Here is a 15,859-nt window from a genome sequence, read left to right as displayed (position 1 = left end):
ACTCAATTCTATACTATATCGCACGATGGTGCACCTTTTCAGGCCGTGGCCCCCCAAAATAATCATATTTGAACTGGGGACCCCCACCCTGACAAGCACCTGGAAAAGCACTTGGAATGTCGGAGTTGAGGCATTCAATTTAGTTTGACACAGAAAAATATTGTGAAAATAGCAGATCTACAAGTTCACAACACCTCGCAACTTGTAGTCTACAAGTTGCGAGGTGTTGTGAGCTAGAATAGTCGATCTACAAGTTGTAGATCGACTATTTTCACAATTTTAGCCTCTTATATTATTTGACAACTTGGCCAATGTTTGACCAGTTTTTTTATAGTATACTTTGTTGATTACTTTTGATGCAGTAATGGCCTTTTATTAAAGGTTTTAAACGTCTGTAAATTGTCACTTCACTGTCATCTGCCCCCCCCCCCCCCTGGGGGTCCCAACCCACAGGTTGAGAACCACTGGGCTATACACTGTCGCTTTAATTTGAGTCCAATCCAGGGGGCAGGTCTTTTCTCCTGGACAGAGCGTCTGCGTCTCTCTCTACAGCAATGATTGAATGAACTGGGCTCACACTGCTCCTTACCACAGAGGTTGCCTTGCTGGACAACGGTCAAGATGTGAGGACTTGTACCGATCGAAACGACTATCGATCATTTTCGAGAGATGGTGGCTTGTTGAGCCTCGGTACATTTCTTGGAGTGTTTTTTTTTGTGTGTTGGGCCTATTGAAAATAATCTCCGCCTTGATGGTATCAGTGCTGCACACACACACACACACACACACAGGCGACTGTATGGCAGCTCTGCACGGATGATAAAGAACTTGGGGAAAGGATCTGGTCAAGATGGCAGCTATAAATACGGAATGATGATAAGGTGATGCAGTGACATTCGTAGCAATCATTTTAAGACATGCATGGCGACGGCGTACAATCGACGGGCGCTTGTAAAGGAACGCCGTTTGGATTCCTCCTCCCAGGACTCTTTTGTGACTCTTCGTAACTACACACGTTACAGTGAATTGCAATGCATTGTCCAGGGGTGGGGGTGTGGGCTTATGCACATGGAATGGTATTGTTTTTGATAAATCAACAAATGGATGCAAACTGGCACGGTCTATAAGTGTGTATGTAACACCGCTAAGGGCTTCAGCGAGACGGCAGGCGCACGTGAGAGCCGTGGAAAGGTGTCAATTTGCATATCGTGCATAGTAAACTGCATAGTGCATAGTAAACTGTTATCGAGGCAAAAACACACAACATTGATGGAATGCGACTCGGATCGTCTTCGTGCGTTGTTGTAACTCTACATCCCTTTGTGCAACGACCAAGACACCCATCACGAGAAACATGGCCGAGGCGTCGCGCCACGAACACCCTCTAAACGTTGAAATAGACCCAGATTTCGAGCCCCAGAAGAGGCCACGGTCCTGCACATGGCCCCTGCCTCGTCCAGAGTCTGGTGGTGCGGGCAAGGCTGGAGCCAATGACACTGACGTCATCCCAGAGGAAGAGGACGATGATGATGAGAATGGCCTGATCGCTCAGAAAGACAGCAGAGATCCAAGCGCCACCAGCACACAGCCCGTGGAAGTTCAGAGGACCCCCGTTAAAGAAGATTCCACCGATGGGTAGGCGGCCTGCCTGTCACAAATATTACATAATCGTCTAGATCGCAGTTATTTGAGATAATCGCAATTAATTTCGCATGATCGTCATAATCGTTTCCATGTTGAAAAATGTTCACACATTTTCAAATATAGCAGAAATAGCAGATCTACAAGCTTACAACGCCTCAAGATCAGCATTTTTTTTTACATGTATAACATTATTAAATATCAAGATTTTTTTGAATATTTAAGTTATTTGTCATACCTGCCCTGTGCCATTTTAATAGGAAGCCTAAAAGGCAAACAGACATTAAATTTGTATTCACATGTGCCAATGTTCAATGCCAACACACACAATCAAATCGTTAATCGCAATTATTTGAGTGGCAATGAATTAATCGTCAAACTTAAATTTGTACAGCTCTACCGATGGGTCCCCGTCGTCAGCATCCACACAGACCCCTGTCACGGGTGGTCTCGGCGGCTCGGCGTCCCAACAGTTGAGAAAGTCCTCTGCCCGCAGGAACGCCTGGGGCAACTACTCCTATGCAGACCTCATCACCCAGGCCATCGAGAGCTCCCCCGAGAACAGGTTGACGCTGTCCCAGATCTATGACTGGATGGTGAAGTCTGTGCCATATTTCAAGGACAAAGGCGACAGCAATAGCTCTGCTGGCTGGAAGGTGAGTGGTATAGTGACTAGGTTTGGGATCCTTTTTAAGGATTTTAACGATTCCCTCTTAATGGTCCGATTCCCTCTTAATGGTCCGATTCCTTAACAACGGTTCCCTTTAACCATTCCAAAAGGGTTCCCAGATAGACCCTTACAGGTCTGTAACACTGAGCCTGTACAAATGGACCCATTTGTACACTCAGAGTTATGGTGGTCCTTGAAATGTAAAAGTTTGAGAACCACCGGTATTGTAATTATATAGCAGATGTGAAGTCCACATACCAGCTCTGACTGTGTGATGAAACCGGTTCCAAATGTGAAGGAACCGGTTCCTCAATGTTGGATCGGGGTCCTCCGATTACTCCGGATCCCAACCCTAGTAGTGAGTCAGTGACATGCTTTCTGTTGTCAAAACAAAGACCCATAGTGTACTGTACACGCTCACTATGTGTCAGCCTTTTATTAGATCCTTGTACAGTAGACAGGGTTTAGGATGCACTATTGTTCGCAGTGGCATCTTATCAAATAGGGCTAATCACTAGGATTAACACATTGAATACTTTGTAGAGTGATTATGTGGTCTGTACTCTGTGTGGCTGTAACGTGGACTTTCCTATTGCGTGCACGAGGCTTTGTTCTCCCTGTCCTTGTGTGTAAATATGTACTTTTGTCACTGTATGTGTATTCGTCCCTGTATCTGTCCATGTATAATATTAATATGCCCCTGAACCAATGTCACCAAGACAAATTCCTGCACAGCTACAGCACAGTGTTTGCTGAATAAAGCAACGTCAGATTCGGATAACGACTGTATGCAAAACTTTTAAAGAGTGACGTTTGGATGCTTTATGATTTGTCACTATTTGGGTGTCTGTGTGTGTATGGAGCTTTAGGATAGTGTGCACTGTTGATAACCAGCAGTGACGTGGAAGACATGGTGCAGTCTGATAGACACAGGGAGAGTTGTCAAATGACAGTAATGTCAAATGACATCTAACCCATTCCAGATCAGTATTGCAGTCACCTTAATAGGAAACTGCAAGGAAATATAACCTAGTTAAGACTTATGTCAAATCCAGTCGTGGACCTCCAGATGAAGCTAGGGCAGCAACTAAAAAGCCACCATAATGCTTAATTTATGTGACAGTGTGGCACACAGAAAATAGCAGATCTACAAGGCTTAGGAAACCAATTAATCTGTCATCATGGAATGGAATCAAGTCTGATGAAAGCTGTGAGCTTTGCAGGATTAAATTGAGGTTTATAATTCTGCACAACTAAGATTGAAGTGTATGGCTGTTTGTGGGAGAAGGTGGGGGAATCTTCATGAGAAAATGACATTAATTATGGCAATGGTAATGTTCTTCAAACTAGATGAAATGTTCATCATAAGATGCTCACAAAGTATATATGTGAGCACCAATGACAGTAATTATGCAATACTGTATTTTAGTTATATAATATATACAGCATTGCATTGCCTATTTTATCTTGGCTTACAGCTAACAGTATCTGGCCATTGAGGTTTGCATCTTCCCTTGTAGTGAACTACTCTGCTTGCATAGTAAAGGGTTAATGTTAGGGTTTCAGAAGTGCTGACATCAGCATTTGCTGGGAGATGCTATTTTAGCAGTGTGTGACATTCAGCAATTATCTTTAGGTTGTCCCATCTTCGCTCTGCTTGGGAGGGACAGCCTGCATAATTTTCCTTTAGGTTATGTGTGTGATCATCTGTAATCATGTTCAGTCTCTGACTGGTGTGTTGTAAATACAGATAACCCCCCTATCTCCCCTGGGAATGCCATAATAACATACATTCTTCCTCCAGTGATGGCATTTGTGCATTGCAGCAATGTTTGGCTATATCTTGCTAATTGAAATCAGATTGACACTGAATTGAAACGGACACATTACAGATGTGGGCTACTTGATCGTGTGCTCTCTGGTCTGTGCACAAGGTCCCAGATTAGAATTCTAATGCTAACATCACAGCCTGGGTAATGCCATTGGCTGCCGCTCACCACACCATCTTTCCATGTGGCCCCGGCACCAAGAATCAATCAGCTGACTATAAATTATGTAGGTCAATGTGTAGCAATGTGAGAGAAGCTTGCTGTTTCACTTTGGATGTGGCCTTGGCTAAACTGGCATGGCTCCAGTCCCCTGCTCAGAATGAGGCTTTGCTCAAAGGGTGCTGCAGCACTGCTGTGGCTGTGTGGGGGGAGGGGACAGGCAGGAGTTGGCCCTTTTGTGATTTATCTTTTAAAATGCTTGCATGTACCCACCAGAAAACACAAAATGGGACATTTCTCAGCAGCTGAACAAATACAATGCGGCATGTCATTTCTACTCAGCTGGCCCTGGTACATTTAGCTACCATGCACCATTCCCCCCCCCCCCCCCCTTTTTTACCAGTCATAAAATGCAGAAATGTTATGTCATTGGTCTTATACTGTATATATCAATGCTATGTGTGCTGCAAACATCAAGCTAAAACCTATACACTGAAATTTTATTGTTAGGTTGAAGTATTTATATTTCCTCTAACAATGTTTTTTAAATGAAATCAATGTGAAATATCTGCGATATATTATTTACTGTATTTCCTCCACTGCTAAAATTGGTAGACATATCTAATGACAGCCTTCATGCCTGTTGACATTCCATGATGCACCTTGAAGTGTCCTTTGAAATAAATATACTCCAATCAATTTAGCTACTTGTAAATTCTGACCCTTTTTAAGGTTTGAGGGAAACATGCTGTTTACAGTACTCTGAGGTCAGCGCTCTGTGAGGTTACTATCCTTGGCTAGACAAAATGGAGTCTTACGTATATGACCAGATTGACTATGACAGCGTCCAAAAGTATTCATTTTTGGATAGTGGTTTAGTAAAAATCTAATCTTAAAAGGTAGGTTTGGCAAATTAGTCTCTTGCATAGTTTACTATTAATAATAGTTTACTACTGTACTTTGTAAAGCTGTCTTGACTAAAGACATTCTAGTTGACTAACAGTCATAGGAATTTGTTGACTAATCGATTAGTTGATTTAATCAACAGATCTGTAAATACTGTTTGCTGTTACAATCATGCAGAGACCAAGCATTCTACTTCAGATTTCACAATGGCTACTGTCTATTGAAAGTCAGTGACTGGAAGAATTAGAGTTATAAGAAGAACATGTATGCCTCTCTGCAATTATAAAAGCATACTGTATTAATAACAAAACACACGTACCCTTTGAATTGGAGGTTTTTAAATTTCAGTACGCTTAAGACAGAGCCTGATCCTTTTCTCAGAATGTGTCAATGTATTAGTAGAAATGTGAATTTGGAAATACTAGAAGATGAGAAGGCATATATTGTCTATTCACTAAAGAAGACACTAGGGTTCTCAAACTTTTCTGAGCACTGAACCCCTTCTGTCTCAAAGGTTCAACTAAAGTACCCTTAGCTAGCCTGGTAAACCCTCCCTCCAGAAATCTCATTTGTATTTTATTTCAGGAGTGAGTCTGGCCTGCAGACCTATATGGGCAATTTGGCTGTGGGCTGGAGCTGGGCGGGAGTAATGTAGCTTTGATGTCCAAGTGGCCCTTTGATGTCCAATTAAGCCACTTTAGGCTGCAGTGATTATCACCAGGAGTAATTGGTTTGTCTTTGATGTTAATGAGCAGCTTGTATGAAAGGTGTATTGATTAATGACGTGCGAACCACTCGGGTTCCACCTGATTGGCCTACCCCCGCTGTCAATCACAAAACAATGAGCGAGGACGCTGATTGGCTCGGTTATTTGGTAATGCACTAGAAACGCCCATACAAGCCTTCATGCCAGACTCACTCCTGGAATCAAATGGAAATGAGATTTCCGGAGGGAGGGTTTACCAGGCTAACCCTTAGCTGCACTAGAGGAAAGGCCATCGGATCACAAAATCAGTAGAGTTTAAGTTTATCTTCCTGTGAGCATGAGGGCACCAGGCAAGTTTCATGGCAACACTCACTTAAATCGATATAGGCTCTTATTTATTTTGGTCATGTCACCCCAGCAGCAGCAATCGTACGGACGTTTCGGCCCACCGGCCTTCCTCAGCGTATAATGATAAAACACAGACTTCGTGTCACTTTGGGACCTTGGTGCCACGCACAGAATGGTCCGGGTAACAACATAATCTGAAAATCACGTCACTTTTTAACAACAATCACGTCACTTTTTGTTAAAAAGTTACGTGATTTTCAGACTCTGTGAACTTTATCCGCCTGAACCGTGCACCTTGTACACATGTACTTTCGAACTACTCGTCTGATGAGTGCTTGCTTATTTCCTTTTCAAGTTTCATGGCAATCCACCCCTTAGATTATGAGAGATTTTGTGTGCAACTGTATATTGGTGTATTTTGGCCCAAAGGTATTTGGCACTACAGACGGGGTCATCCTCTCCAGTTAATTAAGTAGTTTTAGAAATGCATATCTTGTTTGGGAGCAAGTGGTGGACAGACAGAGGGACAGTGGGACCAACGAACATCGCTGTCCTTTGAGTCACGTGGTTAGTGGGGATAAAAAGATAATAATAGCGTGTTTACTTTCTGTTTGGCCTGTATCAAAAGCAAATTAAATAATATTTTGCACAAATTATAAATGTGCAGGTTGTGACATTTTTGTTCCCGCAATATCACCACAAAAACATATAGGCAAGAACCAGCTCACCAATAGCGCAATTAACGGTTGTTTAACTGAGCAAAATTATGGCACAAATACACATACAGTGGGTTCTCTGCCTCGCCTCACCTACAGTATGGTAAGCATGTGTAGGCTATATGCATGCATGTAGGGCTACCACCTAGTAAACATACACCCAACTAGAAAGATGTGCTCCTCGGAGCACAGGTCTCTGTCAGGCCACTGAGGCCAGGTAGTAGAAGTAAATCTTAGCCAATCAGGATAGAATAGGAAAAATCGGACACATCCGTCTTGATCACTTGACTATAGAGATAATGTGTCCAGATTAGCGTGATGTTGGGACAAAATATTTTGCGTAAATTGGCCTGGTGGCTCTATAACAGGAAAATGTGAAATGGGTCGCATTTCTTCCTCAGCCTAGTTGGAAATTGAATGTGCGTGCAAAGTAAAAATGGGAATTGAATAATGTAGAATGGCATTTTTTTCCTTGGCCTAGTGGGAATGTGCGTGCAAAGGTTCACGGTAATCGGACGCTGTGTTCGGACCACTCCTGCAGAAGCCAATCTTAGCCAATCAGGATGGAATATGAAAAATCCGACATGCCTTGATCACATGACTTTAGAGATATTGTGTTCCGATTTGCGTGATGTTTGAACAAAATGCCTCGGAGTAATATCCAAAATAATAAGTAATATCCTCCTGGTGGCGCTAAAACAGGCTGATGAAAAATGTCACTCCAGGGAGAGTGTGTGCAGTTTCACGCCGATCGGTCCAACGGTGCCGGAGATTAGCTGTCCACAGACGGACAAACACACACACACACACACACACAAGGACGGACGGACGGACAGGGGCGAAAACAGTCTCCGCCACACCTTCGACCTGGTGGAGACGATGACACCCAGGACACTAGATTGCATGGATGTGAGTGGGATTTGCAACGTACACTGTAAAATCCTGAGTGTTCATTTAACTTGAGTGTAAAAATGTAACCAAAAGGACCTGTAAATAAACACTGATGATTTTACTGTGTCTACCTCTAGAAGTCTACAAAGATCAAATATTCTCTCCACATTGAATATGTGTTTGGTACAAGAAATCATCAGGGATTTTGGCAATGTCTAAAAACCTGTTACCATTCATAGTTTTGAGAAAAGTATTCCTTTTGTTCCTGAGAAGTGGTCAAAGTTAACAGTGTACGTGAGTTGTGATTTGAAGATATGGGGTCATTATGCAACAGATTAGTGCATTTGTCTTCAAATAAATCATTACTGTGTCAGCCCATTTGAGTAAGCGTATCGGGCAACCACTAAATCAGTCAAATCAGTTTATTAGAGTTTTGGAATCCAAAGTCTTTTGATTAGATTAAAAGCCAAGCTACCTTAGATCACTCGGTTGATCTGTTCTATTTGTCATCCAAGCCTGTAAGTGCTTATGAAAACACAATGGAAATTGATTTAGTTGTGATAGAACTAGTCCATGTTTAGTGGAAGCCATCAACCCACAGAGTAGTTGAAAAATGAGTCCAAGATTGGTTGAGTGAGAAACAGCCAAACAAAATGACCATTGGTTTATTCTGAGTGCTGACAAATCCCATCAACTGTGCCAGCTTACATAGAGGGAACAAAACATTTAAAAAGAGATTGAAAGTACCTGTGTGCTACGGTAGATATAATAGTCACGCGCGTTGTCCTAAGTGATGAAAGTGCTCGCCAGTTGACTAATCCTATAATTAGCTTTGAGCAAGGGCTTTGCTGGAAGTTTGATGTCAGCCTGCCAGTTCATTGACTCATATACATGAGAAGACCATGGCCAGTGTTCACTAAGTGATGTACCACCATTAACAAAGCCAGAGAGATTTCAGTCAAAGTTACCTTTACAGCCAGCCCTATTTGTTGTACATGTATGCTACAGTATATGCCCATTGCAGACCCGTCAGATTTGAGTTTCCAATCAGGGCTGCATGGTAATGACTAAAATGGTAATCCTGATTATGTTGCTAGATATTGTGATCACAGTTATTATTCATGATTATTAGTCTCAATTATTATTTTGAATGTTATAATAATTGACAGTTTTCTATAAGAAACAAAGCAGTGAAGTAGTGCCTATATGATGCTTTACATTTGCGATGTACAGCTTTAGTTGGCATAGTCCTTTTGTCTTTATCTTGATTCTTTTTGTGATGCTGGGCTGTGGACTTTGAATAGGCCTACCGTGGACCCTCGTTAATACAATTTTGTGAGAATTATACTGGACCTCTCCCAGAGCCCTCTTGTAAACTTTTAGTCTTTTTTTCTGCAGAGATCACTGCAGTTTATTTTTTGCTGCTGCAGTCTCATTTAGTTGAGTCCAAGCGCGCAGACTCCAGCTGTTTAATTTTGTACAGTGAGTGTCTCTGGGGAAATCCTATAGACCTTTCACAGAAGCCAAAAATAGGTCATAATGTGAGGTGCAGAGAAGCCTCTTCTTAAAAGACCGACACTTGACTCAAACTGCAGTGGTTGTAATGTCCCCATAGGCAAGTAGTAGTTCAAATGAAACGCAATTCTGTTTCTGTTTAGTGGTATGAAATGGGACAGCGGCATTTAGATTTAGTCCATTTGTAGTCCTCTGTTGTAGAACACACAATATACAATACTAGTATACTACGGATCACAAACATGTTACATAAATTACATAGACCTGGATATTATGAATCACATACTGTATTTGTAGGTCTTTCCCATCTAATAACAATATACTGTAGCTGTGCAGCTGTACAACTAAAAGGATGCTCTCATTGATCCCCAAAGGGGAGCCCAAAGACTATCCAATTAGGTTAAATATATGACAAAACAATGGCTTCACCATACGTATAATTTCCAGATCGGTATGTGTTGTTGTACAAACATTATTGTTTTGCCGTCAAGTCCAGTCATCTGTTTTGCCCAGATTACCCTGTAGGCATATACGGTTCAGTGTTAGCAGAAACAATTTTGTCAGTCTTTTTATTTATTTATTTTTCATAAAAAAATTAAAATCTGCTGGTCTCCCTCAGTGTTAATGTAACTCCAAGAGTGTCTACAAATGGAACTAAATGGACCTGTAAGGGTCCATTTGGTTACATTTGTAGACAATCTTAGTTAGATTGGGATTGCAGATTTTACTGTCTTCATTATAAAGGGAGGAAAGACATGCACATCCACACCCAAAGTTGGGCAGGTGCGAAGCGAAAAAATATAACATGAAATCTAAAAGAGAGCGCTCGCTCACTGTGGGCTCCAGTTGTAGAATTTCCTATTGCACCGGAGTGCTGCTGTGACGTTTCGGGCTCTCGCCTTTCCTCAGACTGAAGTGTACACAAAGAGACACCCATAATATACAAAAAACATGATCACACAATGCATTGCAGCTGTTGACATCAGACACATGACCAACGGCCAATCTGGTATGATTAAATACATCACTGCATTAAAAAAGGGGATGGAGGCCCTATAAGTGTCAACATGTACCATTCTATGTATGACAACCTAATATTCATACGCAAACCAATATTCACATAGGCCTTAACAATAACAACATATGTACACACTAGGGCATATGAACCACTTGAATACTCACAGTGTAACGCACTCTATTTTTTTTCAATAGGAGACACAACAATAGGAAAAGCACAGACACAGAACCGAGGAGTATCAGAGACCCAAACTAACCAGAGACTATTTATAAAATGGGGCGAATGTTCATTTCCTCATTTAGGCCCTTGGGTGGCATCGTGTTAAGAGCATATATCCAATATAATTCCTGTTTTCTTTCCATGACCTCTCTTCATTCCCATTTGTTTCAGAACTCCATTCGACACAACCTGTCCCTCCATAGTCGTTTTGTCAAGGTCCAGAATGAAGGAACGGGGAAGAGCTCCTGGTGGATGGTCAACCCAGAGGGGGGGAAAGGCGGTAAAGCCCCACGGCGACGGGCCGTTTCCATGGACAACAGCAAATACATAAAGGGTGCCAGGGGGCGTGCCACCAAGAAGAAGGCCTCGCTGCAGGCAGCCCAAGATGGCAGCTCGGAGAGCTCCTCCAGCCTGTCCAAATGGACGGGCAGCCCCACCTCCCGCAGCAGCGACGAGCTGGACGCCTGGACGGACTTCCGCTCTCGCACCAACTCCAACGCCAGCACGCTGAGCGGCCGTCTCTCCCCAATCTTGGCCAACCTGGAGCTGGACGAGGTGCCCGATGATGATTCACCCCTTTCCCCCATGCTTTACTCCAGCCCCAGCAGCATGTCCCCCTCCACAGGGCCCACGGGGCTGTCGGACTTGGCGGGCACCATGAACCTCAACGACGGACTCTCTGACAACCTGATGGACGACCTCCTGGACAACATCAGCCTGACGGCGTCCCAGCAGCCTCCTCCTGGTGAGGAAGAGAACAGCACCGATGGGGAGGAAAGCTCTGTGTTTACCTTCAGCTGCGCGGGAAGCGGCCTGGGTAGCCCCTCTGGCAGCTATGTCCCCAACTCTCTTTTTAGCCCTCCGTCCATCGCGAGCCTCAGGCAGTCGCCCATGCAGACCATACAGGAGAACAAGCAGACCACCTTCTCTTGCGTCTCCCACTTCAGTGAACACCAGACCTTGCAGGAGCTGCTCAACCTGGAGTCCCAGAACCCCTCCAACGTCATGCTCACCCAGTCGGATCCCCTGATGTCGCAGGCCAGCACCGCCATTGCCCTGCAGAACTCCCGTCGAAATGCCATGTTACTCCGCAAAGACCCCATGCTGATGAGCCCGGTCAGTGCAAGTCAGGCCCAGGTTTCTTCAGTGCCTGGTTGGCAAGCTGGCTTGTCAACTTCCGCCAATGGAGGCTTGGGGTTAAGAGCTGCCGACGCCAAACAGCATCACCTGAAGTCTCCCAGCAAGAATGCCTCTATGCAGCTTGGTTCAGCCATGTTGGCTCAGGACCGCTTCTCTGCCGACCTGGATCTGGATGTATACAATGGCAGCCTTGAGTGTGAAATGGACTACATTATTCGCAACGAACTGATGGATGCGGACTGCCTGGACCTGAGCTTTGACTCCAATGACACCTCTTCTCAGAATGCTAACAGGAACGCAGGTAGCTTCTCAGGCTCGAAACAGACCTCACCACAAAGTTGGGTTCCGAGCTGAAAGGTAAGAGGTCTGAGTCCTAAAAGGTGTGAGGAAGGGAAATGTATATTAGCTTTCATCGTCCTACATTGTTTAACTAGAGGGAAGAAAGAATATGTGAAGGTGTATTCATGTAGTGTGAACCCCCCCTCCTTTTTTTTCTTTAATGTCACAGGCATTACTTTTGGTACTGTATTTTAGTGTCAAAGACACTGCGGTGTCTTCACAAAAGAGGAAAGTTTTTTTTTTTTAAAGATTAGTGTCTTGGCAGTATGAACAGCATTACTGACTGGTTCGTATGGAAACGAAGGACCTATTATTATTTTTACGCTAAACATCAACTCTTGTTAGTCTCAGGGAACCATTCATATCACAAAGTGATAACACGAAACTGATGACGATGATGAATTATGTTTTCACACCCTGCTTCTTCTCCAGTTCCACACCCTTTTCAAACCTGCACCAACAAAGTTTTTTGCCAAACCAGCTGTCAGCCAATTGGGGATGACAGCCTGTTTACAGAACAAGCTGCAGAGAATGTTACATGATGTTTCCGTGGAAGACACTTGATACTTTATTTTCTTTTTTTGTTTTGTTTCGTTACTTTGAGAGACATAGCCTAAGAGGACTAAATGTTAAATAAGAAGTGTTATTGAATAGCTTTCTTTCATCAATGCACCACATCATGCACCAAATATCAATCTGTAGAGGTGAAGAAAAAAAAAGTTTAATCAAGGTGCGACGCGATCTACATTGTGTGGTTTTGTATGTAATAATGTTTTGTTCTTATTTTGAGAATTTAACCCTGTGATTTTTAGTGACATTACTGTGAATTCCATTCCTTATAAAAGAAAGAAAAGATAATGAGCTGCATACCGGACATCCTGATTATACATTAATCCTGCTGCAGCTCCTTTTCCCTGTTTCCTGCACCCTCTTCCTCCCTCTGCAATACCCAAACTACCGCACAGTACTCAGAGTTTAGGACAGATAAGGACACTATTTATAATCTACAAGATCTAAGCTAGTGGAATACGAATGCTGGTCCTCAGGGACCCTTGGTACTACTGTTTTTCTATCATATCAGGCAGATGATTCCATCCGCCTGGTGTCCCAGGTCTAACTATAGGCCCTAAAGGAAAGGGACACCAGTCGCAAGCAAACTAAGGCCTGATCTATGCTTAGTCGTGCGCCGGTGTGGTGCAACGACAATGGAATATCTACAAGCTCACAATTTGAGAACTTGTAGATCGCCAACTTTTAATGCGTGACACACTTTGCAACCATGTATAAATAAGGCGTAAGTGTCCCTGAGGATTAGGTTTGCTAACCGTAAATTTAAGCTATAGTTGCCATCATTTACATTAGCAGTCACCTCAGATCATTCAGTACGGGAATAAAGATCACCATCACACTCTGAGATTCCAGAGCACTTAAATATAGTATTGTAGTGTCCATACATTTTTTGGGAGAGTACTTGGTGCTATAAATAAGATAGCAGGGTGTGGCTGCATATAGAGCAGCATTCGTAGCCTCCCTTTGTTATCAGCACTATAGCAGGTGCTGGACAAATGGTGTTTTTGTTTTGTTTTTTTATGAGTTGGAAGTTGTATGGTAACTTAGCATTTTAAGTGGGTGAAAGAACAACCACAATATTTTAATTAAATATTGCCAAATGTTTCTGCATTTTAAATAAGTGGGAACAGGGAAGGAGGGGGTATGCAGTGCATAGATCCAGTGCTAAGGGCAAATAATTTACATCAGCACAGTTTGTGTAGGAACAGGAGGATAAAGTTTGAGTTTACATGTTTTTTGCCAGCTGAAAATGACTAAAGTTTTTTTTTTCAGTGAATTCTTTATTAAATTGAACTTTACCATCAGTGTTTCAGGGAAGACGTTTATTGAATGTTATTTTTATTTTATTTTTTACATTTAGATAAAAGCATTTCCATTAAGGATGTGTGGTTGTACTATGGTAGGTACTGTGTGTACGCACTTCTGTTTTAACTAGGCCTACATTGTGACCATCTATTTTAAGCATTTATTAGCACATACAGACAATAGCAAATAGTCTGAAACTGTTAAATATTTCATTTTGCATTTTTAATTTACAGATGCTACTTTTAGGGTTAAGTAACCCTAAAACCAAAGGGTTAATGAATAAATCCAAACATGCCGCATTGAATCAGATATGTTACTGTGGTGTATCAGAAATATTGGATTGATTAATGCCATTGGTCCTAATTTTCTTTCAATGATATTTAGCTCCATTGTAGTTTCAGATCTAGACCTTTTGTATTGTCCTGTGGTGTAATTCATAAAATGCAACAGCCAAATATTTGTTTTCAAGGTCACATTCTCTGATCTACAGTATGTTTGAGTAACACTCACTGCCAATGTCCATACTGTTCTTTTCCCTATTGCTCCTACAAAACAAAAGAAAGAACAGACTTTACTGGGTGAATTTCCTATTGCTATCTTGGTTGTATCAGACGGTGCATGTAAATAAAGCTTGAAGAAGCACTGAATTTATGCCCTGAGTTTTTAATGTACATTTTGTTTTTTATCCGTACTGAAAGCACCACACAGCTGCAGACATGATTCTGCCACTGAGCAGGTGATTTGCTGTTGGATAATTACATCATGAGCTGAGCACCAATCATATGCTGTATCCAAGAAGACTGGACATGCAGTAGCTAAGTGAAGATTTATTTATTTTATTAATATGAAATAGAAGATTACTGAGATGAACACCGCTCAGTGTTCAACAATCTCAATCGGCATACCTTTCTATAGTACATTCATTTTCATATATATTTTATCACTGCATATTGTGCAGTATCTCAAAAACCCAAGAATATAGGAAATATATTGTTAGGCTCACATCAAAGGAGGCCTCTGATGCAACTTGAGAGCCATCTACAGATCAAATGGAGTCATGTCTTGCTGATATACAAGTGTCCTCAGGAGGACAGGAAATGGGGAGAAGGGTCTGTTGTAGGGTAGTCTCCATGGATACGCTACAACAGTTAGTTAGTAGCTGCAGAGATTTTGATGGAGCCCATGGAACACAGGAGCGGATTTTTAGAATGTTTGACATTTTGAAGATCAATCTAAGAACATTTAAAATTTTGCAGATTAATCTTCGAATGTTAGGGAAGAGATGTATTAGGAGCTGATACAGATCTGTTGAACAGCCAAAACGATTTTGCCATGCCTAATGTGTACAGAGTTTCTTCCACTGTTAAAGTGGCGCAGATGGAAGCTGAGCTGTCTGCTCAGTTTTCAGCACTTAGGACCGAGGTAGAAGAGAATGGAGTTCCCTTGGGAGAGGCACCCTCCAAATCTTACAGGTGTGAAAGCAGTTCTGGCTTTGATTATGTCATGTATATTTGTGGGTCAAATAGAAGCTGTACATTCTTGGTAGTAGTGTAGTGTAGGGTAATTCACATACAGTTCTGATTATGTTTTCAGTCATACACAATTATATGAATAGGCTAGTAAATAAAACGCATTTTGTGATTTGATCAGTTTGAATTGAGTCTTTTCAAATGCAGTTAGATCCAGGTGTGGTAATAGACAGTATGTTCCTTACTTATTTTGAGTTTTGTTTCAGTTCTGTTCCACTCCCTAAGGACATTTCCTTCTTCCGCACTGAGAGGGAGCAGGCCCTTAGGAGAGGCCTTCAGGTGAGGATGAGAAGATTAATAATATACTGCACATACTGTATATCAGACTTATATCCACTGTCAATACTATGTACATCAA

General features: G+C 42.2%; 2 protein-coding genes across 3 annotated transcripts in view; both read left to right on the top strand.

Moving 5' to 3' along the window:
• Positions 1 to 519: 519 nt before the first annotated feature.
• foxo3a (forkhead box O3A) lies at positions 520 to 14,579 on the top strand. 2 transcript variants are annotated; one of them, XM_080415020.1, is made up of 4 exons: positions 520 to 1,635; positions 2,036 to 2,297; positions 10,790 to 12,115; positions 12,530 to 14,579. In XM_080415020.1, the coding sequence occupies exons 1-3, from the start codon at positions 1,355 to 1,357 to the stop codon at positions 12,110 to 12,112; spliced, it is 1,866 nt and encodes a 621-aa protein (XP_080271146.1). In that variant the 5' UTR covers positions 520 to 1,354; the 3' UTR covers positions 12,113 to 12,115; positions 12,530 to 14,579. The 2 variants fall into 2 exon arrangements, with proteins under 2 accessions (XP_080271146.1, XP_080271145.1); XM_080415019.1 differs by having other exon boundaries at positions 10,790 to 14,579.
• Positions 14,580 to 15,125: 546 nt separating this feature from the next.
• The window catches only part of LOC308074763 (uncharacterized protein), a 28,036-nt gene continuing 27,302 nt past the window's right edge, over positions 15,126 to 15,859 (top strand). The window contains exons 1-2 of the mRNA XM_080414272.1: positions 15,126 to 15,444; positions 15,708 to 15,780. Coding sequence (XP_080270398.1) covers positions 15,305 to 15,444; positions 15,708 to 15,780 — 213 coding nt within the window. The 5' untranslated portion in view covers positions 15,126 to 15,304. The remainder of the gene's footprint in view (positions 15,445 to 15,707; positions 15,781 to 15,859) is intronic.

This window comes from Gymnoscopelus braueri (genome assembly GCF_963280865.1).
Source record: "Gymnoscopelus braueri genome assembly, chromosome: 19".
Lineage (NCBI taxonomy): Eukaryota > Metazoa > Chordata > Actinopteri > Myctophiformes > Myctophidae > Gymnoscopelus > Gymnoscopelus braueri.
The sequence above is the reverse complement of the archived record's forward strand: the minus strand, read 5'-3'. Positions and strand labels throughout refer to the sequence as shown.